The sequence below is a fragment of the Trachemys scripta genome, chromosome 3, assembly GCF_013100865.1.
Source record: "Trachemys scripta elegans isolate TJP31775 chromosome 3, CAS_Tse_1.0, whole genome shotgun sequence".
Lineage (NCBI taxonomy): Eukaryota > Metazoa > Chordata > Testudines > Emydidae > Trachemys > Trachemys scripta.
Genome location: NC_048300.1, coordinates 62,315,707 through 62,340,274, shown reverse-complemented (window position 1 = coordinate 62,340,274; position 24,568 = coordinate 62,315,707). Strand labels below are relative to the sequence as shown.

The 24,568-nt window shown below is 39.4% G+C and overlaps 1 protein-coding gene across 1 annotated transcript in view; it reads left to right on the top strand.

Moving 5' to 3' along the window:
- BIRC6 (baculoviral IAP repeat containing 6) overlaps positions 1-24,568 on the top strand; it is a 306,648-nt gene that overhangs the window by 140,113 nt on the left and 141,967 nt on the right. The window contains 9 exon segments of the mRNA XM_034764920.1: positions 3,109-3,671; positions 4,794-4,969; positions 8,019-8,115; positions 8,297-8,491; positions 9,940-10,140; positions 12,315-12,594; positions 14,424-14,680; positions 16,757-16,865; positions 18,431-18,652. Coding sequence (XP_034620811.1) covers positions 3,109-3,671; positions 4,794-4,969; positions 8,019-8,115; positions 8,297-8,491; positions 9,940-10,140; positions 12,315-12,594; positions 14,424-14,680; positions 16,757-16,865; positions 18,431-18,652 — 2,100 coding nt within the window.

Genomic DNA, 24,568 nt, shown 5'->3' with positions numbered 1-24,568 from the left:
CCACCTCCTAAGGAGGTGGGTATTCACGGCATGCCTTTCATTTTTGTAAGTGCTGCTGCTGAGCATGTGGGCAGGAACCCAGCTTTTCTTCCTGAGGGACCTTTATCTGAGGGATTGCAGCAGCAATCTGACACTAGCTCAGCTACATCTGTTTTTGCGAGAGCAGAGCTATGTGGATTCAAGGATACTTGCCAAAGTTGGGAATGTGCCTCATCTTGGTTTGGTTTTCTGGAACAGTATCAGCTAAGCTTCCCAGAATCTGTTTACACTCCTAATCCCTTTGTGATGTTTCACTTTGATTTGGAGAGGGAACCTGGGATCATGCTTCTCTCGGCTTCATTTTGCTTCCCGAGGTTCAGGCAGGGCAACACCGTCGTGATTTTTACCAACTCCTTGACAATCCTGCCACTGCTGTTTTTTTAGATGTGAAGAGTCTAGAACTGAACCCCCTGTGGACACTTCTTGAGATCTTGGAGCTGCTCTTCAAGGGTTTGTGTTCTACAACCATCATCTCCAGCTTGCCGCATTGGTTTCTTAACAGAAGCCCTCTGTTGGTAGAGGCATATTGTCTGACCAGCAATAGAATGTCTCTAGCTTCTTGCATTTACTCTAATCTCAAAGATCTTCATGGCCTGATGTAGCATTGGGAAAGTACTGTCCTGTCATTTTTTTCCCGCCAGAATGTTTTGGATTTCCTTCTGTTGGAATTCAAGAGGCACTTCATTCAGCGACCCTCATCCTGCAGGGTCTGACAAGACCCCTATTTGAGACATTAGAGCAAACTTATTGATAACTTCTTTCCTTTAAGATCTTCGTTTATTGTAATGACCGTGGCCAGACAAGTGAGAGATTAATTCTCTCCTCCCTTCTGTGTGCTTTGTTATCTTCAGAAGAGTTTATTTTGTTTTCTCCTAGAATTTTTCTGCAGTTAATACCAAATTCCTCTGGGACAAGTCCAGTATCTTCCCCATCAGTGACAAGAGGCTGCCTTTATTGTATTTTGAGCATGTTCTTAAGCTTTATATTTCTCATTTTCAAGAATTTAAAAAGTCAAAAAAATCACTCATGTTTTGAACGTTGCAACAAGAGCAAGGCAGCTGCTGCTGCTGTTGTTGTTAGATGGGTATGAGGCTGCATTCTCAGGTGGTCTGGCTGGTAAACCTTGTGTTCTGAGCTTGTCAAATGCCATAGGGCTTGAAGTCTCCACTTCAATGCTCACTTCAAGTGAGGTATTTTTCCCAGGTATATAAGGTAGCAGGCTTGGCCCTCTCTTTTTACTATCAGCTGGACCTGTTCACTTCTCTGGATGACTCATTTGGCTGCAAGGGCCAGCTAGCAGCACAATAAGGTAAGCTCACCTCCTGAGGTTGCTGCTTCTTAGAGCCATTGCATGTTGTTTTAACCTACCTTTGTAGGATGGGAGAAGAGACTTTGAAAAAGGGAAAATTACTTGCTGGTAATTCCATTTGTTGTCTCCTCTCATTCTTCGTCCTGCCTTTCTTTTTAGTGGTTGGTGTGCTGCCTCTTGCTTCCTATTTCTCTTGTATTCAATTGCTTTCTGTACAGTTCTGGTAGTTCTTTAATTGGGATGGGCAGGTCCTGACTAGCGCTTATATAATTGGAGGTAAGCTTTTTCAATTCTGCTTCCTCACTTCCCAGTAGATGGCACCATAATCCTGTCTGTCCGCTAATCATAGACTGGAAGTAGAGAAGACTGCAACAAGCAAAAGTAATTTTACCTTGGATGATATCTATAATTTGAAATAGTAGAATGCTGTATAGTAACATTTAAATACATTCATGATGAGAAATAAATGTTTTTATTGGCATAACCATTCCAACTTTAATTCACTTTGTCTATACGTTACAGCATGTTACTGTATGCATGCTACATTTGACTTACGTTGAGCAACACACAAACTCAGGGTTGAAATAAAAGAGCTTTTGAAAAAGGAGTTGATTCGTCCTCTGATATTAAAGCCTCCTTTGAGTATGTCTTAAATATTTTCAAACAAGAAGTAGGATTTAAATCTCCCAAAACACAGGAAAAGCACGAAAACGGGTTCAGATATTTAATATTGTTTTCAATATACTTTCAAATATGATTATTGTTCATCAAACCACTAGACTGATTGTGAAGGAAGTGGTTTTTATTTTTAATTCTCTTCTCTTTCAAACTAAAACCTCACTCTGTCTTCTAAATTGCACTCTTAAGACCATATACTGAAACACTAATTCACTTTGCTTTCTGTAATGTTGAAAATTACAGAAAGATTCAATTCTAAATCAGTAGCTTATTGCTAGTTTTGAAATTTAATTTTTTCTTTTAGCTAAATCAGACTTAAATAATTCAGCTCACATTGGTAAAACTTCAAAAGTAGTAGCACCAAACATCCATTTTTCAGACCTCCAGTAAGAATACTGCCTAAATTAGAATATCTTTCATGTGACTTATTGGCATGCAAATACTTACTTTCACCTGTTTGTGACAGTCATCAGTGGAATTATTTGATACTTTTTTCCTGTGATGTTGATACGTAATTACCCAGCCAGACCATTAAGGATTAAAAACCTAGAAAATTTGATGATGGGGAGTAAAGAATCCCTTTTTTTGCCAGAAAACAAGTGGAAATTCACCCAATGGTGGTAAAAGATTGGAGGGCTTTCCCCCATAGAAAAACTTTCTGTAAGTTTACAAAATTTTCCACTCAGTAATTTTATCAAAATTGTTGACGCCAGCATTTCAAAAATATCTCTAAGGTAACTACGTGGCCAAAGAAACAGTAGTTCCCAGACTCTTTCAATGGGGGACGTATTTACCTTCCTGATGATATCAGCACAGTGTAGAAGGGAGACTTCCCAGAAATAGCATGTAGTGCCCCATGTGATTATAAAAATTGCTATGAAAAATAAATGCCTATCCCCTCTGTCAGAGGAGCAGAAAATTACCTATGTGCTTTCAACATACATTTTTGAAAATTGCTAGGTTTTCAGAGTATATTGGTTAGTGAAATACAGTAAGTCCTTTGAAGAGGACTACCTTTTTAAAGATATATAAACTGTTGTCACCTGTCAGTTAAATATATTCTGTTTGATTCTCTCTTTTAGGGGTGCTTTCCAAACAGGCCAGGGACCTCTGGATGCACAAGTGAAGCTCTTGGAATTTACCCTGGAACAGAATTTTGAAGTAGTATCAGTTAGCACCATTTCTGCAGTAATTGAGTCTATCACCTTTTTGGTGCACCATTACATTACATGCTCAGACAAAGTGATGTCTCGCAGTGGGTCAGACAGCTCAGTGGGTGCTCGCGCATGTTTTGGAGGGCTCTTTGCCAATATTATACGCCCAGGTGATGCCAAAGCAGTTTGTGGAGAAATGACCAGGGATCAACTCATGTTTGATTTGTTAAAGCTGGTTAATATCTTAGTGCAGTTGCCACTTTCGAGTAACCGAGAATATAGTGCTCGGGTTCCAGTGGCTAGTAGTACTACAGACAGTGTTTCTGATGAAGAAAAAGTTTCGGGAGGCAAAGATGGCAATGGAAACAGCTCTAATACTCAAGGATCAACTGCATATGTGGCAGACTTGGTGTTAGCCAACCAACAAATTATGAGCCAGATTTTGTCTGCTCTGGGCCAGTGTAACAGCAGTGCTATGGCAATGATAATCGGTATGTATTTGCAAGTAGATAGTATTCATTTAAATAAAAAGCAACATCTCTTTCAGAATGTTAAGACTTAATTCATTTTTTCCCCATATGAGAAAAATATAATAGTGTAGATAAATACATTTTTAAATTTTAAATTAATGGAGATATCCCTATCTCCTAGAACTGGAAGGTACCTTTAAAGGTCATCGAGTCCAGCCCCCTGCCTTCACTAGCAGGACCAAGTACTGATTTTTGCCGCAGATCCCTAGAGATGGAAGTAGGGAGAGAATAATACCAAACACACACTTTATTGTGGATTGGCAATCTAACTTTTTGGAAGTTGCCTAAAATGTTTTAATAGAATAGATCAACTTGAATTATGAACAATTGAAACAGCATTATTTCTTGACTTCATCACTGCTTCCAAAAGGTAGAGGGCCATATGGTGGCTTTGGCCCTTGCACAGGACATAAGAACCATCCCACCTCTCTCATTTCTGTTAGTTTCAGTGAATGCTAACTGTGTGTTCTGACTGACTACCAAGTATATGCAGAGGTCAGATGGTTTTCTAGGCGGTTTACTCCTATTATAAATAGGTAAGCAAGCTGAGTTGTACTGTGAACAGCAGAGCTGCCATTTAGCGAGGGAATAAATTTAGAACTCCTGTGCAACACATACATCTGCACCAGACATTCAGTGAGCTGCGAATATTCTATAATATACATTAGGATTCTTTTCAGAGGGCAATATCAAATACATTTTAGTTGCTTTTGGCTAGAAGGAGCCAGGTGTGACCGTTGAACTTCCTGTCCCATTCCCTTGGTTAATTCACCTCGCTTGTAGTGTCTCACCTAATATTAAAGTAAGCTCTCTGGGCCCAGGATCAATCCTTCCTATATGTGCTATAAAGTGCCTTACACATGTCTGGGCTCTGTAATAATAATTTATACTTCATTGCAAACTTCATTGCTAATTACATGCCAATTCTTATTTTGCAGTAGGTATGGGAATACTAATTTAATGGAGATTTAAATAGCATTAGGTTCTGTTAATGCACTCTCTATTTGTGTAAAACTGGCAGTGTTTGTCTGCCAAGCCTCAGCTTCTTGGCCTTAAACTGTGCGTTTCATCTGGTTTTACTAGGTGCAAGTGGCTTGCATCTCACAAAACATGAAAACTTTCATGGTGGATTAGATGCAATATCAGTTGGAGATGGATTGTTCACTATATTGACAACACTTAGTAAAAAAGCCACTACAGTGCAGGTGATGCTTCAACCAATTCTTACCTACATGGCCTGTGGGTACATGGGAAGACAAGTAAGTTCTCTTAAGTCTATTCAGTTACAGTTTGAAATGTTCTTTTAATAGAAATTTTAGTCTTGTATCGGAGACTTCAGTCTGCTTTAAATATTTTCTGAATTAATCCTATAAAAAACCTTTAGATTTCAAAGCCTTTCTAAGAAACATGGAAGTCCTCACAGAGAATAGTTCACTCCATAATTGAGTTACCAATGTACATGTAATTTTAATGGTGTTTAGTCTCATTAAAATTGTTTACAAGTCGTTTCACTGCTTTAAGTATGAATTAAATTAGATTCCTTTCAAGTGATCCAAATTTGTAGTGACGATACAGCTATTTTCTTGGATCTTCTTTTCTCCTTCATGGCTCTGCCTCTGTAGACTCCCATTGAAGATGTTGCATGTCCTGAAATGCTTGCAACTGTTGGGGCCATATGCACATGCTGCTTTGGTCTAAGGCTGGGTCTACACTACCCGCCTGAATCGGCGGGTAGAAATCGACCTCTCGGGGATCGATTTATCGCATCCCGTTGGGACGCGACAATTGATCCTCGAATCGACGCTCTTACTCCACCAGCGGAGGTGGGAGTAAGCGCCGTTGACGGGAAGCCGCAGAGGTTGATTTTGCCGCCGTCCCTACAGCGGGGTAAGTTGGCTGCGATACGTCGAATTCAGCTACGCTATTCGCGTAGCTGAATTTGCGTATCTTAAATCGACATCCCCCCCCCCCCCCGTAGTGTAGATGTAGCCCAAGATTCTGGAGAAAAGACTCTAAAATTTCCACTCTTGACTATTTCTCTTTCTGCTAGCCTGTGTTATGAGGAACTCAACATTTCCCCTGTATGGGGTTGGCATAGGGCTTTTTTGATTGCAGTTAATGCTGGTTATGTAAAGAGTTAAGTTTTATTCGCCAAAGAATAGACACATGCCAATCCTATAACTGCTGGATTTATCCATGTTCAAGTCAAAAGTAGATGGAATCCATATGCAAGCTTCTGGCTTTCAAATGCTGGCAGTGAGAGATTTCTTCCATCCCAGTCTACTTCCTGTGCAGTAGGAGCTCTAGTTCTCTTCTCCTTCCCCCCAGCCCCCATTTCTTGGTTCACCTGCTTATTTTCTGCCTGCAGTACCCAAGTTCCTGAGGTATTTCAGACTGGTGATTGCAGACCTAGCAGTTCTCCACAGTGGGGTGGCGGGGCAGTGTGTGCGTGGATGTATGCACGCATCACCTCTGTACTTTGCAGCTTTGCCCAGGTGGGCCTCCACTTTACCAAAGTGTCAGGAGCACTATAGTGGTATGTCTGAGCCTAATTGCTGATCTGAAGTCCTACAAGGCTGCCTTTCCCTTGATGAGTGTGGCCCTGCTCGTGTTTTTGTCACCCCAGGCCTTTTTTGCTCCGCTCTTCTGAGCCTAGCTTGTTCATTTGTGACCAGATCTTGGAGATGTCCTATGTAACTGGTTCCCTTCCAGTGAAACATAGGGGTGGGCCAACACCAGCTTCTAAGGAACTGCATCCTTCCCCTGTTTAATGAACTCACACCTATTTAGCTCTCTGTGGGATAAGACTTTCCCCTTCAGGGCACTGGTTATGGTGTCCAGATAGTCTTCGTTTCCTTGTTTTCTAATCAGGCTTTTAGGTATTCATGTATCTGAATAATGTTCTGGCCTTCAGACATTAGCCTTTCACCTGGGCTGAGGTGCTCATCCACATTCTCCTCCAAAGCTTCCCCTATTTAATAGATCTTCCTTGGAATCCCCCTTCTCCTGTTGGAAACTGATTCCCCACCACACAGGCTAAAGCAGTACAGAATACGCAAGAACAGGTATGAAAAATTTGCTTGGTTACTTAAGCAGTATCCCAGCTCAATGAAACAGTTACTTTTATGTAGGGGGGCTTTCATCCATAATCTAGTGGACAAGCACATAGATAAAATGTTAAAACAGGATTATGACGTCTCCAACATGTCTTAGAGCTGCTTTCATCTGTCCAGCCACTTTTAAGGCTGCATTCTTCTGGGTTTGCCATGTCTTTGCCTTAGTTGGCACTAAAAGTGAGAACACCAACACCTTGTGAATTCCTTTGAAAGGACTTCAGTTCTCTCTGCATTTTTTGTTTTGTTTTGTATATTTCAGGTGCCAATGCTAATTCCATATTGTAGTTGCATTTAATCCAGGATCCCTTCAGTGTAATCATGCTGTTTGAGGAGACCCTAATTACACCTGTACCCCGATATAACGCTGTCCTCAGGAGCCAAAAAATTTTACTGCGTTATAGGTGAAACCGCGTTATATCGAACTTGCTATGATCCACCGGAGTGTGCAACCCCCTAACCCCCCCAACCAGAGTGCTGCTTTACTGTGTTATATCCGAATTCGTGTTATATTGGCTCGCGTTATATCGGGGTAGAGGTGTATATTCTTCAAGGTTGCTGATGTTGGCAAACTTTTCAGCTGCCTCGTCAGGGAAATGAAATGGCTTTTCTCCATCTTTCTTTGCCCTTAGGGGTTTCAGCGTACCCATTTCATCCCTTTGGTTCCTCCAGCATTAAGAATACCTTACTGGCTGGCTAGCATTCAAGGCAGAAGTCATCAATTTATATCCCTGTCCTGTCAAATTCAGTGAATTGTTGCTGATCTTGATGGCTGCCAGCCCTCTTGAAGGATGGTTGAAATGGTTTCTTTTCCATCTAGACTGGTTCTACTCTGACCCCCCCCCCCCCAAAAGTCATTGGCAGTTGTCTGTTTTGGCTATTCAGTATTTTTAGCCCCATTCTTAACTGAGTAGCTTTCCCTGTTCCTAGGCAAAGAAGATTTTCCCTGAGATGGGGAGCCAGGGGAAGTATATTAATGCTATTTCATGGTAGAAAAGTGAACTGGGCACTTGCATTGGCTGTTGGGAAGTGCTGTCCTATCTTGGACGTTATCCTCAGTTGGGGGTGGGGAAGAGAGGTCAATTCTATAAAAGAAATAATCGTGTAATAAACTTCCCATTGTGTTAAATAACCTTGCATGAAATTTAGCTGTGCACTGTACATCATGACTAAGTAGTTCATATATTTCTTCTAGGGTTCTCTTGCTACCTGCCAATTATCTGAGCCACTGTTATGGTTCATTCTGAGAGTGTTGGACACCAGCGAAGCACTGAAAGCATTCCATGATATGGGTAAGAGAGCTGGATTTTCCCTCATTAAAATGTGCTTAGTATAACAACGTTAGGTAAGCAAATTTAAGTAGGTCAAATATGCCTTTGCTTCCTTAGTGTTAAGCAGAAATCCTAGCTTTTGGTTTCTTTTAGTTCCATACTTATCTTTAATGTACATTTTGATTTGCTTCACTTTACTTAGGAGGTGTTCAGCTCATTTGCAACAACATGGTAACCAGTACAAGAGCCATTGTCAACACAGCAAGAAGCATGGTTTCAACTATTATGAAATTTCTTGACTCTGGTCCTAGCAAGGCAACAGATAGCAGTTTGAAAGCAAGAGTGCTAGCTTCTGAGCCTGATAATGCAGAAGGAATCCACAATTTTGCGCCATTAGGTTTGTAATACTTTTTTTTTACTTTAGGAGACACTAGATTGTACTAAGCCATACATTTTTAAAAATGTCAGTGAGGTAGGATAGTCCATAAATTTTATACAAGGCTATTTTTAGAATCTGAATATGCTGATCAAATGATAATGATTTGTCTGCTGGCCTAGCCCAGAAGGTACTCATCCAGAGTCTGAGTACCAACAAGACTGGAGAGTGAAAAAGCCCATTTTGATTAAAATGAGTATATTGGTTTGGGGAAAGGGAAGGTTGCAGATATTGTGGGGAAGTGGCAAAAGATCCCTCCAAATTTGAGTGACGGTATCAGAAGAAACTATTACAAAATAGCTATAAAATTGCAAAAAAATAAAATCAGTGCGTAGTTGATAGAATGAGAGTCCGTTCTGCATCTTCTACTTTAGTATTTTCAGTAATTACCTTAAGAACGGATATGAACAGTTGTTGTCTTCAAACTCACTCTACAGAGAGCTTGTAAGTAGCTGAGATCTTGCTCTAACCACATAGTATATGCTACAGATCACCTCCACATCTGTTACAAACTGCTCAGTGTCAGCAGCAACTTGATGCTAAGTACACATGGTAGTGTTTGGCACTCAAATAACTCTTCCTACTCTATTCTTAAACCAGGCAGAGATAGAAGACTAATGGTTAGTTCCGCTGGGAGCAGAGAGTGGGGACTTGCAAACCAAGGTTGAAAACTACTTTGCCAGGTTCAAAACCATGCGTGTAGCAATCTTAATATTAGTTTCCTGTACTCTTTGAAAGGCCAGGGCAACAACCTTTGTGAAATCCTTTCAATGCCCCTAATGCAAGAGAGAGGGAGGGGAGCTTCTTTGAACCATTTGTGACCCTACCAGTAGCTTAAGATGGACACAGAACAGGCTGAGTATTTGAGGTAGACATGCTTTTAAGTCATGTGTACATAGAAATGTTGTACATGTGTAGTGCTTGAAAACTGCACTTGCATAGGTGAGGTTTCCCTGGCAAGAGGTGGGCATGATAAACCTGGAGATACCAAGCTGGATTCAGCCCAGCACTTTCCCCATTCTCAGCAGCTGGGGTGGGAGCTTGGTATCTAACCGGAACATTGGCCCTGGACTTTGCTAACAGGCTCCTCTCACATCTTTTTATTTTGGTTGTGGCTCTAGTAGGTTTAGGATTTTGGCTAGCAGATGTCTTGCATATTTACAAGCAAAATTGCGTTAGTTGTATGTGCCTATATAAACTCTTTTATACAAGTTATGCAAATGTATTTTAATGGAAAGAGCACACAAATTAATTTAGTAATTGCAATGATTAAATCAGGTTGCAGTGTTGTAATCTACAACAAATGAATAATAGAAAAATGTTACTCTTTAGTGACTGGTAATTTGAATACTAGTAATCTGAGTTTAGAATGTGGTATTAACAATTAATATAATAATTGTTGTTTGAAGGTTCAATCACATCAAGCAGTCCTACTGCCCAACCTGCTGAAGTACTACTTCAGGCCACGCCTCCCCACAGAAGAGCTCGATCTGCTGCATGGTCTTACATCTTTCTACCTGAGGAAGCCTGGTGTGACCTCACAATTCACCTTCCTGCTGCAGTGCTGCTAAAAGAGATACACATCCAGCCTCATCTTGCATCCCTTGCAAGTGAGTAGATTTATTAACAATTGTGCTGAACTGAAAAACTTTTAGGATATAATTTTAGAAAAAAAATGTTTTCTTTGAACATAAAAAACCTGATTTAAGAACACTAACAAAAGCCCAGCAGTTTATTACCTTTGCTTTTATTATTGAGAATCAAATGCCATAGAATTGCTTAGTTTTCTGTGTTTTGTGCTGTTTGAATTAAGGGCAGGTCTACACTTAAAAAGCAGCACTGGTGCAGCTGCGCCACTGTAGTGCTTAGTGAAGATGCTACTATGCTGATTGGAGAGCTTCTCAAATAAAAATAAATAAATGGAGATATCTCCTAGAACTGGAAGGGACCTTGAAAGGTCATCAAGTCCAGCCCCCTGCCTTCACTAGCAGGACCAAGTACTGATTTTGCCCCAGATCCCTAAGTGGCCCCCCTCAAGGATTGAACTCACAGCCCTGGGTTTAGCAGGCCAATGCGCAAACCACTGAGCTATCCCTTCCCCTCTCCCATCAGCATAGTTAATCCACCTCCGTGAAAGACAGTATCTATGTCAACGGGAGAAGCCCTACTGTCGACATAGTAAGTGCTGTTTGCACCGCGGATTAGGTCAGTATAACTGCAATTTTCCACATCCCACCCTGAGCAATGTAGTTATACCAACATAAGTCTGTAGTGTAGACAAAGTCTGAGTGCATGTCTTGCTGCTCTTCTAGTTCTGCCTCCCTTGTCTGATGAGAGTTGGTGTTAAGTAGGAGAGGCCCTTGCATTTCATAAGGAATCAGTTTACATATTGCTTGTTTTTTTAGTTTCTGGCCCCAAATGTTAATTCTCCTGATGCCTCAGACTGGTTTCTCTGGAGCATCCTACAGGGCCTATTAAAACCCTCATGATGGCTGCTTTATTGTTTGTGATGTTAGACACATTCAGTTTTAATGGATTATAATCACTGACCTGATGACTCTCCCCCCTAGGTCCCTAATGTTGCTTCATTTGTACTGGCAAAACTGCATGTTTTTGCCAGTATAGCTTATTTGCCCAGTGGGGCTGGAATAAGGTATAGCAGCAGAAGCACAGTTTTGCCAGCATAAGCTTCATACACACTTGTGATTTTAGAATACAGGTATAGCTATACCAGCAAGGTGTTCCTGGTGTAGACCTAACCTGAATAGGCAGGGCACCCTATGCCTTCTTAATTAGTTTAACGCCCAATCTTTGAAATAAAGTGCACAAATCACACTTTGGATATAGATAAAAATATGAAATAAATGTGAAACCTATGGTTGTATTTTGCCTCTCAGCCTACATGGTTTGTTAATTTTAATGATTCTGAACTATCTCTTTTAGGCTTTGTCTACACTGCATACCTTACAACTGCGTAGCTGTGCCGCTACAGCCACGTCATTGTAAAGTATGCTGTGTAGCCCCTCTTTGTGGCCGAGAGAGAGCTCTCCTGGCGACAAAATAAAACCATCCCCAATGAGGGGCAGTAGCTTCATCACAGGGAGAGCATCTCCCGCTGACAAAGCGCTGTCTACACTGGCACTTTTCGTTGTTAAAAGTGTTGTCGTTCAGCAGGGTGTTTTTTCACACTCTTGAGCGACAAAAGTTTCAACGACAGAAGTGCAGTGTAGACATAGCCTAAGTTGGGGAAAATATTCTGATTTGTCAGTTAAAAACTGGGTACTCAAACTGGTAAATGTTTTTTAAATAAAGTAGACTATCAATCACAGTTAACCCATGTAATTAACTCAAAACAAATTAACTAGGTGTGGTTTTTTTTTTTTTTAGCGCTAATTGCACATCAGGGTGCCGTGCTTGGAGGGGAGAGGGGAGCGTCTTTGTGTACCTCCAGGGCAGGGGTCCCCCTCCTCCTGCTGCCCTGCTCCACTGCTGCTCCTGGGCCTCCCCTCCCCCAGTGGAGCCACCCCAGCAAGCTACTCCACTGCACAGAGGGGGGGGCTGATGTCGGGGGTGCCCATTCACCCCTCAGCGCACTCACACTCTCTCACACACGCTTCTCCCCCCCCCAGCATTCAAAAATATTTAAGTAAATGGTATTCTGTTTAACAGTGTGATTAAAACTGCGATTCATTGACTATTTTTAATTTCTCGATTAATTGTGATTATTTTTTAATCATTTTACAGCCCTAAATAAAATGTTAAACCCTGTTTTGTTTCTCTGAAGCTTGCCCTTCATCAGTATCTGTTGAAGTAAGTGCAGATGGGGTGAATATGTTACCTTTGTCAACTCCTGTTATCACAAGTGGTCTCACGTATATAAAAATCCAGCTTGTAAAAGCTGAAGTGGCCTCAGCAGTTTGCCTTCGACTCCATCGCCCTCGAGATGCTAGCACATTAGGCCTCTCTCAAATTAAATTGTTAGGCCTCACAGCCTTTGGAAACACATCGTCTGCAACAGTTAACAATCCGTTCCTTCCTTCTGAAGATCAAGTGTCTAAAACAAGGTATGTTTATCAATAGTTGCAAGAAATGAGGCGAGCTATCCATGCTTTTCATCCTGTCTTTATGAAGCCTTTTATGTCTCTAAGGCAGGAGTCCCAGGTAGTGAACTGAATTCTCAGATTTTCAGCATTTCTCTCTAATCAACATCAGTAGTGTCCATTTTAACTCTTTTAGAAAATTTGGGTTTTAACTTAATACAAGGCAAGGAGTAAAAATAAATTTAAGAAATTAAATGTATTGCATTTTAAAGTCAACTGGTAATAAGGAATTTACTAACCTTTAGAAAAAAGGATTGATAGTTTCTATTGGAAAATTTAAGCTGCATTAGTGAGACATCATAATAGAATTTTTGATTTGGTGGAAATTTCAAAAAAGGAAAATTTTAATTTTAGGTTGAACTGAAAATGACATTTTTTTGAAATTTTTAGTGAATCAAAGTAAAAATTTTGAGTTGGGTCAAAACAAAACATTTCATTTCTATTTTGATAAAATTTAAGGTATTTTGTCAAAAAGCAGCAGAGGACTAGATTCACAAAATGGCATGGATGACTAGAGTTATGTAACCTTTAGCCCAATACTTAGGGAACTCACCTGGGATGTTGGAAGACTTGGGTTCAGTTCCCTCTCTACCTGATGTGGAGCTTGGGTGTCCCACCTTGCAAGAGAATGCCCTAGCCCCTGAACTAGGAAGTATTCTCTTATGGGTCCATCTCATTCTCTCCTATTGAAGTTGTTCCACTTTTTTATTAATAGTCCTTGATGCAAGGGTACTTGAACTTGGATGTCTCATCCTAGCTGAGTGCTCTACCCACCAGGCTATAGAGTTATACTTACTCTTTCTCTGGCTCATTGACTATTCATTGTTACGAAGGACTAGAATTGCCTCGATGATCCCAGGAAACTTGGGATTTTTTTCTAATACAGTTTTGATTTGAATTGGCTTTCAAATTTTAGAGTAGGTGAAGAAACAGGAAAACTAAATTTAAATTAGATACATAAATAAGTCTTCCTTAAGCAAAGTTCAAAGGATGATTCAGTTAACTGTGAAGCAATTTTTGTAAATTTAGAAAAGCTAAATATGCTATCCAAATTTTGCTACTACTGTTATCTTTTGTATAATTTTAGTTCATCATGTACTGTTCATGCAGTTAAAAACTTTTATTTATATATATATATATAGAGAGAGAGAGAGAGAGAACGCACAAGGGTGCAGAGTTAAGTTGTCTGCAACCTCATCTTTTTCAAGTTCATTGCTTTAATGTAATTGGTTATTTGTTCAAGATAAACATTCTTGTAACAGTTTTTAATATAGCATGTTAAATTTTATATTTTTAAAAGAAAAATAATAGAAGAAACAGGCTAAATATAAACAAAATGTGTTACAAAATGTACAGCAAATGAGGTAGGGCTCCAGATCTGCTAAGGCTCACTGTAATCTATGATGCATTTATCATTTTAATTTATTATAGATTTCCTGTCAAATTTCAGAATTTACCTCCTCCTGGTTCAGGCTAACTATATTAGCAGAAAGATAAAATTGCACATGTAAGCACTCAAAATAATTTTTTTGTTAAAGTGCCAAAATTAAGTTGCAGGCATACCTTTTAACTCTGTAACAGAACAGTCTTTAATAATGTTTGTATACTGTTGCTCTAATACATTATCATTCATTTCACCTTACAGTGCCTATTACAGTACTATCTAATCAGATATTTATACTTCTCTTCCTGTTGTTCTTCCCATCTATAAAGGTGTTTACTTGACTTAAGGTTGAGATACGTCATACGTTACATACACTAACTCATTCTAGCTTTTTTGTTTACTATTTCAGTATTGGATGGTTAAGATTATTGCATCACTGCCTCACTCACATAAGCGATTTAGAAGGAATGATGGCTAGTGCTGCAGCACCCACTGCCAATCTCTTGCAGACATGTGCTGCCTTACTGATGTCACCATACTGTGGTATGCATTCTCCAAATATTGAGGCTGTACTTGTAAAAATTGGGCTGCAGTCCACTAGAATAGGCCTAAAACTGATTGACATTCTTCTAAGAAATTGTTCCGCATCTGGGAGTGATCCTGCAGGTGAGAATGTATTGCTTTGCTTTCTTAGTTTTTTTTTTAATATTTGTCTTTCTAATTCTTGTAACTTCTTTTGTGGTTCATGTAAATATGTTAGTAGTTGGTTGAAATTTACAAATTAAAGTTCAGAATCAAAATCTTAAAGTTGCACATCACACCATAATTTTATGTGGTATACAGTGCTGTGCTTCTGAGTGTCAATGAGGAGGCTCTACCACAGGGGTTCTCAAACAGGGGGTTGCAAGGTGGTTACATGGGGGTAGCGAGCTGTCAGCTCCATGGGGCTGACAGCCCCAAGCCCACATTATATTAAATTAACCCCCCCTTTTTTAATTTATAAGGGGGGGTAACAACTCAGAGACTTGCTGTGTGAAAAGGGTGACCACTACAAAAAGTTTGAAACCACTGCTCTAGTTCTTAATTATCCTTCAGTGGTACAGCAGGATTACCAGCACAAACAAACACACAGATTATAAATAAAAGAATGCAATCAGATTAAACATCAGTTTCAGCAAATCAGATAAATATGCTTCAATCCTTCAGGATACAGGAACTGTACAATAGGACAGGTGTACATAAAATCCCAGTTGCAAACTGTGTTAAGGAACAGTTAAGGCTGAGAGTATGGCTGAGTAATTTTAAGATAAATTTCAGGAATGTTGTGATTATCACATAACTAAGCCTTGTTAAACCTAGGAAATTGAGTTATGGCTAAATTTACGGAAATGATTTTTTTTAACTTAACATGTTTGGATTTTTTTTTTTAAATTTAACCTGATTCTCAATTGCCTGCATGTAAAACTGGATTATGGAATTACTGCAACATTCCTGTTATGTTTTTACCTTGAATTACTCATTCATTAATGTACATGAACATTAAATAAACCCAAAGAGATGGTTATCCCATGATATTTCTAATGGTTAGAGGATTTAGTATCAACTTGAAATCACTTTTTAATTTCATCTTTCAGGGTCAGAATCACCCATACACTGTGGTTGCTTTATGCCATTCTTGTAAAACAGCCAGAGTATACTGGCTGGTAAACCTTGATTTACAGTTCCTTGGCATTGACCATGCAACCCAGAATAGCCAGAATGTACACCCAGTTTTCTCCTCTTGCCACAAGTAAATAGGTCTGGTGAGAGAGGTAGCTTAAAAAAAAAAAAAAGTATTAATGGTCACTTTTGCTGTTTATATTTTAGCTGAATGTTTCTGTCAGCAGAGGCTAGTGTATTGATTTCTTTTCTTCAGAAAAACTCATGAGGAGTAGCTTGCTTTAAAAATGGCTGCCATCTCCTATTCTGAATAGGATTTAAGTCACATCCTGTCCTTGTTAACATGCCCTGTTTCAAAATGGCCACCAAATCTCATTGTTCCCAGTAGAAGGGAAGCTAAGCTGCTTTAAGGTAAGATGACAGTGTTCCCTATCCTGTCAGGAAGTGAAGAAGAGCACTGTGAGGAGCAGGTTATGGTGGTGGGCAGTTTTGCTGAGAATATCCTGTGGTCTTAGTCTCATGGAGAGCAATAATCTCATAATGGATACCTAACTGAGGACTGCAAGTAGTCTCAGTATTACTGAGAGCAATAGAATGTGTCAGCCATTTTGGAAGAAGGAATATCTTCATTAAATTTGCTGAAGAAACTCTGTTATGAAGAATAACAAGAAGAAATTACCATCACTACTTAAAAAATCATTAAATATGATATGTGCACAAGATTTTAATGAGTTTTAACTATATGGGAAGTTTAAAGAATGGTATTCCACTTCAGAGGTAACTTAGAACAAAGTCTGACTAAATTGTAAAGAACTGATTTTTAATAGATAAATTAATTAATTGACTTGTAAATTCTCAGAACATTTTCTGAGTACTCACAGGTGGTATGGGGGAGGACAGGTGGCATTCTTTATATATTGAGATTGAATTCTTGCTTTAAATGCAAAAGTTAACTCAATCCTAGTATTGAGTTATAATACACTTGTTTCCGTAATTGTGTCCCACGTGCACTTTAAAAACAAAAAAATTAAATGAGTACTTTTACTGTTAATTTTTTTCCTTTTTGTGTGTGTGTGTGGCAAGATTTGAATAGCCCTTTGCTTTTTGGAAGACTGAATGGCCTGTCTTCTGACTCTACAATAGACATTCTCTATCAGCTGGGAACAACTCAGGACCCTGGAACAAAGGACAGGTAAAATAATTATTTGAATTGTTAATGTCTTTAAGTATTAAAATTGTTTAAAAATGGATTACTTAGTGTTTTCTCATGATGCTAAAACATACTTTTCTTGTATCCAGTTTGAAATATCCCATGAGCACAGAACTATAAAGAAACTCCTAGTTTTGCATTTTACCTATCTTTGCATTCTCTTCAAAGAATGCTTAGTAAACTGGGCACAAGAAAATATACTTTTTAATATGGCTAAACATAAATGTATGCATCTTGGAACAAAGAATATAGCCATACTTATAGGATGGGAGACACTATCCTGGGAGTCAGTGACGTGGAAAAAAATTTGGGGGTCATGGTGGATAATAAGTTGAACATGAGCTCCCATTGTGATGTTGTGGCCAAAGAACTAACGTGATGCTTGGATGCAGTGAAATCTTGAATAGGACTGGAAAGTTTTTTTTATTTTACCGCTGTATTTGGCACTTGTGCCGCTGCTGCTGGAATACTTTGTCCATTTTTGGTGCCTACCATTTAAGAAGGATAGTTGATAAATTGGAAAGGGTTCAGAGAAGAGTCATGATACTGATTAAAAAATTAGAAAATATGCCCTACGGTAATGGACTCAAAGAGCTCATTCTGTTTAGCTTAACAAAGAGAAGTGACGTGATTACTGTCTGAGTATCTACATGAAGAGTAAATATTTAATATTGGGCTCTTCAATCTACCAAATAAAGGTGTAACACATCCAGTAGCTTGAAGTTGAAACTAGACAAATTCAAACTGGAAATAAGGTGTACATTTTTAACAGTGAAAGTAATTAATCATTGGAACAATTTTACCGAGGGTTGTGATGGATTCTCCATCACTGACACTTTTTAAATCCAAGATTGAATGTTTTTTCTGAAAGATCTGCTCTAGGAATCATTTTGGGGAAGTTCTATGGCCTGTGTTATTTAGGAGGTCAGACTAGATGATCAGTGGTCCCTGCTGGTCTTGGAATCTATGAATCTGTGAAACCCCTTTCTTCCTTCTGCTTAAATTAGCTATTACTTACAGGTGTTTAGGGAATTGTTCTTCCATACTGGTAAGGCTGCAATAGCTCTGTTGCTTCCCCTGCATTCTGCATCCCAAAGTTTAACAGTTTAAGAGTTTTTCCCCATACACTGTGTAGTTATAAAATTACAAATATTTACAATTTAAAACATAAATTTTAAAATCACTTGTTCTTCTAATTATTGCCAATTCTGAATTAAGTCTTCTGTGGTTCTCCTGCAATGGTTAGTGACATCCCAGGTTTTACAAATGGTGCAGGAAATGTGAAATTTGAGAAACTGCAACATGAATTCAATTTGTGGCAGATCAGTATGAGATCCCAACTTTAACGGCAGAACTTGGTTTTTTTTTTTGTTTTTTTTTTTAAATGAACCTTGGGAAACATTATAAGATTTGTAGTTTACCTTCAATATTGGTTTAAAGAAATAGATAAGTGTAAATTATTTTGGGGCAGATAGTTGATCTGCCTTATAGGTTCCAACTGCTGGTTGATCTTCTGTTATAATATGGTACGTGCTTTTGCCTTCTAGAATTCAAGCCCTGCTGAAGTGGGTCAGTGATTCTGCAAGAGCAGCTGCCATGAAAAAAAATGTCCGCATCAGTTACATCTGCCCAAACAGCTCAACAAGAGAGTATGGTCTCTTGATGCCATCTCCTTCCCATTTGCACTGTGTAGCAGCAATTTTGTGGCATAGCTATGAGCTACTTGTAGAATATGACTTACCAGCATTGCTGAACAGAGAGCTCTTTGAGTAAGTAGTGCAAGTAAAATATTTCACTATATGCAGTCTATAACTTCTGTTTTTCATTTATTAAAAGATGATAGGCATTTTGCTGTTTCCATGTGCAGTAATAGTGGAATACTAATTTATTTGGTGCTTAATATATTATGGTTAATGAAAAGGTACTGTACTACAGAGAAAGCCAGTTGACTATAAATAACATGATATTCTAAAATTATTTGGTAGTAACTGTAATAGGTGACCAAATTATTCACTTTTGTGGCCTTATTTTTAATATACAGCATTTCTGAAACTTCTTATTAAACAATTTATATGTTTTTATAGCTATTATCAAGATCCAACCTTTGTTTTCATTTCTGGGGCCATGGTTCATGTAAAACAATGTAGAAATATTTTAGTGCAATTGCAGTATAGTAAATCTCCAATATTAAGAAGATTCGGTTTCTCAAGGAGCCATATCCTTATATTTAAAAAAAGAAATGAAATTTTACATTTTAATTAGTGAACTAAATTTTTGCTATAGTTGACATTTTAAAATGGAAAAGCTAGAAAATGTTCTTTTGTGGGCAGCCCAAGTAATCCAGTTGGAATTCAGCATACCTGTTTAGCCAGACCATGCCTGAGTTGCTGATTACAGTAACCATTTATTTCAGGATTATCTTCAAATTTAAAAACCTAATTAATATTATAAAAATTTTAAAAAACAAAATAAGTGTTCTCTTGGCTAGCAACCACAATATGTTGGGTAATGTACAAGCAGAAAGGAAGACACAGTAGTTTGAAAAGCTGTAGCAGGACTGGATGCAACGAAGTTTCTCAGTTGAGGAACATAATTACTAAAAGTGTGTCTATCCCATAAGCTGGGTCCAGTCCATGCATGACAGGAGTACATCTTGGAAACTGTATTTTGGCAACTAACCATATAATTTGATTGGTTTAATGTCCTAGTAAATTGGGGGGAAGCAGCAGATGTGACATATCTTGATTTCAGTAAGGCTTCTGACATAGTCCCACATGACATTCTCATAAGCAAACTAGGAAAATGTGGTCTAGATGAAATTACTGTAATTACTGCACAACTGGTTGAAAAGCATACTCAGAGTAGTTCTCAATGGTTTACTGTCAAACTAGGAGGAAACGTATCTAATGGGGTCCTGCAAGGGTCTGTCCTGGGTCTGGTAGTATTGATCATTTTCATTAATGAGTAGGATAATGGAGTCGAGAGTATGCAATCTCCACTCCATTATCCTACTCATTAGGGAGTAGTAGGTATTGCATGCACTTTGAAGGACATGATTACAATTCAAAACGGTCCTGACAAATTAGAGAATTGGTCTGAAATCAGTAAGATTAAATTCAATAAAGACAAGTGCAAAGTCCTACACTGAGGAAGGAAAAATCAAATGTATAAATACAAAATGAGGAATAACTGGCTAGGATGAGAAGCAGGATGAGAGAACCTGGCTAGGCTTCCCCAGGCTCAGCACATGGCTCCAGCAGTTATCTCCTCCTCTTCCTTAAGGGTGTCATAGAATCATAGAATATCAGGGTTGGAAGGGACCTCAGGGGGTTGGACTAGATGACCTCCTGCTCAAAGCAGGACCAATTCCCCAGACAGATTTTTTTTGCCCCAGATCCCTAAACGGCCCCCTCAAGGATTGAACTCACAACCCTGGGTTTAGCAGGCCAATGCTCAAACCACTTTGCTATCACTCCCCCATCAGTCTTCTTCTGATGCCAGGTAATGTAGCTCAAGCTATCCTGAAGTATTGAAGGCTCAATGTTCAAGCACTACAGATTATCACAATTTTGGGTGTGGAGGTGTTAGCTGCATATAATTAATTTTTACTGCTTTCCTTTAAAAAAACAAAACAAAAACAAAACAAACAAAAAACCCTATGTTAAAATAGTTAGCTGCAAAGTCAAGTACTCAGAAGTTAGGAAATGCTAGATTTATGATTGCCTGTGCAATTTAATTCAGCCTTCTTGTTCATATGCACTCTGATATTCTTTAATCACATGGCCACATACTATTCCCCCCCCCCCCCCCCACACACACACAAGACCCCACCTATTGGCTTATAAGTAGCTATTTAAACTTGGAAATAATACAAAATTTCATAGGGAGTCAATATAAGGAAATTGATGTAGCTGTGTTTTAGTCAATTAGGTCCTTTATAAGAACACTGGGGTTATCCTCTAGGTCAGTGTATCTCAACCTTTTTGATACCAGGGACCGCCTTGCTTCCTTCCTCAACTCTGTCAGGAAGATCTCGGGGACCAGCACCGGTCCATGGACTGGTCATTTAGAAACACTGCTGTAGGTAATTTACAGCTGTAAGAACTTAAAAACAAAAAATTAGTTAAATTTTGAAAAATTTTAAAACTGAGTAACTGAAAAGTCTGTCTTGTTGCCAGGTTTAGTGCATTAGTTAATATTCTAGAGACTGTAGTAAGAAGTTGTTTACAAAACATGAGTACACCTTATTTATAGACTTTAAAATGCAGCTGTTTTTTTTTATACGTCTTTGGGTACATATACGTATAATTCTAAACTACAAATTCTTCTTAGAGTACTGGTCCATATATGTATTTGACTATGGGCGCATATTTTCTCCATGCGCACAGAGTCAGAATTCTTTGAAAGTAGTGTCTGTTGATCTGTCCATGAGACTTTGGTTTCCTCATGCCTCCAACTGAGGAGATAAAAGGCAGAGCAGACCAACCGTCTTTCCAGCTCCTTCTTACAGCTGCATGGCCTGGGTGAGACCCTCTAGTGTCTGGAGCTTCATCTTCCTCTTTATTGTTCAGTCTGCATATATGTGGTATGTATAGTTTGTGAATAGTTTAGAATTTCACTCTATAATTTTAGTTAACGTTTTAGTGTTTGTCTATCCCAACCTTCTCCTTCCTGGTATCCTGGTATTGGACTCCAGGCTTCGAAATCTGCGCTTCTTGCCCACACTCCTTCTTAGTCAGTGAAAACCATCAATGCTGCCTATACTTCCTCAGTGAAGCTCATATCGTGGCAAGGTGCAGTATCTGCCACACTTTGCCCAGTTGTACCCTTGAGCACAAATTTTGTCTCAAAAAGCACCTCAGAGAGCGAGCCAGTCATGAAGCGTCAATCGGACTCAGGCCAGGCCCCACCTCTTCCCATACATCAGCCTGACTCAGCAAAGAATGTGCTTCCTGCCACAAGGTCCAGCTTAGGAGCAAGGGAATCTACTCCCACAGATCCCAAGTCGGGGTCTTATTGGGATGATATGGAGCACTCTCATAAACATAAGAGAAGTCATTCTCTAAATCCACCTCAGAGAAATCCGATTCAACCATGCCTAAGCCGAGCAAGTCTTCCTGCTCAGCCCATGAGGATTTAGAACATCCTAAGTCTGAGTCATGACAAGAAGTCCTACAAATCCAGGGCTCTGTCGGTACAGGACCGCACTCTGGCAGCAACCATACCTCCGGTACCAATCACAGACTTTAAGATCAGAAGGGACCATTATGATCGTCTAGTCTGACCTCCTGCACAACTCAGGCCACAGAATCTCACCCACCCACTCCTATATCAAACCCCTAACCTATGTCTGAGCTACTGAAGTCCTCAAATCGTGGTTTAAAGACTTCAAGGTGCAGAGAATCCTCCAGCAAGTGACTCGTGTCCCACGCTGCAGAGAGAGGCAAAAAACCCCCAGGGCCTCTGCCAATCTGCTGTGGAGGAAAATTCCTTATCGACCCCAAATATGGCGATCAGCTAAACTCTGAGCATGTGGGCAAGACTCACCAGCCAGACACCCAGGAAAGAATTCTCTGTAGTAACTCAGATCCCACCCCATCTAACATTGCATCACGGGCCATTGGGCTTATTTTACCACAAAGATCAATTAATTGCCAAAATTAGGCTATCCCATCATACCATCCCCTCCATAAACTTATCAAGCTTAGTCTTGAAGCCAGATATGTCTTTTGCCCCCACTGCTCCCCTTGGAATGCTGTTCCAGAACTTCACTCCTCTGATGGTTAGAAACCTTAGTCTACTTTCAAGTCTAAACTTCCTGATGGCCAGTTTATATCCATTTATTCTTGTGTTCACATTGGTACTGAGCTTAAATAATTCCTCTCCCTCCCTGGTATTTAGTCCTCTGATATATTTATAGAGAGCAATCATATCTCCCCTCAGCCTTCTTTTGGTTAGGCTAAACAAGCCAAGCTCTTTGGGTCTCCTCTCATAAGACAGGTGTTCCATTCCTCTGTTCATCCTAGTAGCCCTTCTCTCTACCTGTTCCAATTTGAATTCATCCTTCTTAAACATGGGAGACCAGAACTGCACACAGTATTCCAGATGAGGTCTCACCAGTGCCTTGTATAATGGTACTAACACCTCCTTATCTCTACTGGACATACCTCGCCTGATGCATCCCAAGACCGCATTAGCTTTTTTCATGGCCATATCACATTGGCGGCTCATAGTCATCCTGTGATCAACCAATACTTCGAGGTCCTTCTCCTCCTCTGTTACTTCCAACTGATGTGTCCCCAGCTTATAACAATAATTCTTGTTATTAATCCCTAAATGCATGACCTTGCACTTTTCACTATTAAATTTCATCCTATTACTATTACTCCAGTTTACAAGGTCATCCAGATCTTCCTGTATGATGTCCTTCTCTGTATTGGCAATACCTCCCAGCTTTGTGTCATCCGCGAACTTTATTAGCACATTCTCACTTTTTGTGCCAAGGTCAGTAATAAAAAGATTAAATAAGATTGGTCCCCAAACCGATCCCTGAGGAACTCCACTAGTAACCTCCTTCCAGCCTGACAGTTCACCTTTCAGTATGACCCGTTTATAGTCTCCCCTTAAACCAGTTCCTTATCCACCTTTCAATTTTCATATTGATCCCCATCTTTTCCAATTTAGCTAATAATTCCCCATGTGGAACCGTATCAAATGCCTTACTGAAATTGAGGTAAGTTAGATCCACTGCATTTCCTTTGTCTAAAAAATCTGTTGCCTTCTCAAAGGAGGAGATCAGGTTTGTTTGGCACGATCTACCTTTTGTAAAACCATGTTGTATTTTGTCCCAATTACCATTGACTTCCATATCCTTAACTACTTTCTCCTTCAAATTTTTTCCCAAAACCTTGCATACTACAGATGTCAAACTAACAGGCCTTTACTTACTTTTTTCCCTTTCTTAAAAATAGGAACTGTGTTAGCAATTCTCCAGTCATATGGTACGAGCCCTGAGTTTACAGATTCATTAAAAATTCTTGCTAATGGGCTTTCAATTTCATGTGCCAGTTCCTTCAATATTCTTGGATGAAGATTATCTGGGCCCCCGATTTAGTCCCATTAAGTTGTTCGAGTTTGGCTTCTACCTCGGATGTGGTAATATCTACCTCCATATCCTCGTTCCCATTTGTCATCCTACCATTATCCCTAAGCTCCTCATTAAAGACTGAAGCAAAGTATTTGTTTAGATATTGGGCCCTGCCTAGATTATCCTTAACCTCCACTCCATCCTCAGTGTTTAGCGGTCCCACTTCTTCTTTCTTTGTTTTATTTATATGGCTATAGAACCGGCTTTAATTCCCTTTGCAAGGTCCAACTCTACATGGCTTTTGGCCTTTCTCACTTTATCCCTACATGTTCTGACCTCAATAAGGTAGCTTTCCTTGCTGATCACTCCCATCTTCCACTCCTTGTAGGCTTTCTGCTTTTTCTTAATCACCTCTCTGAGATGCTTCCTCATCCAGCTTGGTTTACAATTCCTGCCTATGAATTTTTTCCCCTTTCTTGGGATGCAGGCTTCTGATAATTTCTGCAACTTGGATTTGAAGTAATTCCAGGCCTCCTCCTGCCTTTAGAGCCAGAAGTTCTTCAGTCCAATCCACTTTCCTAACTAATGTTCTTAATTT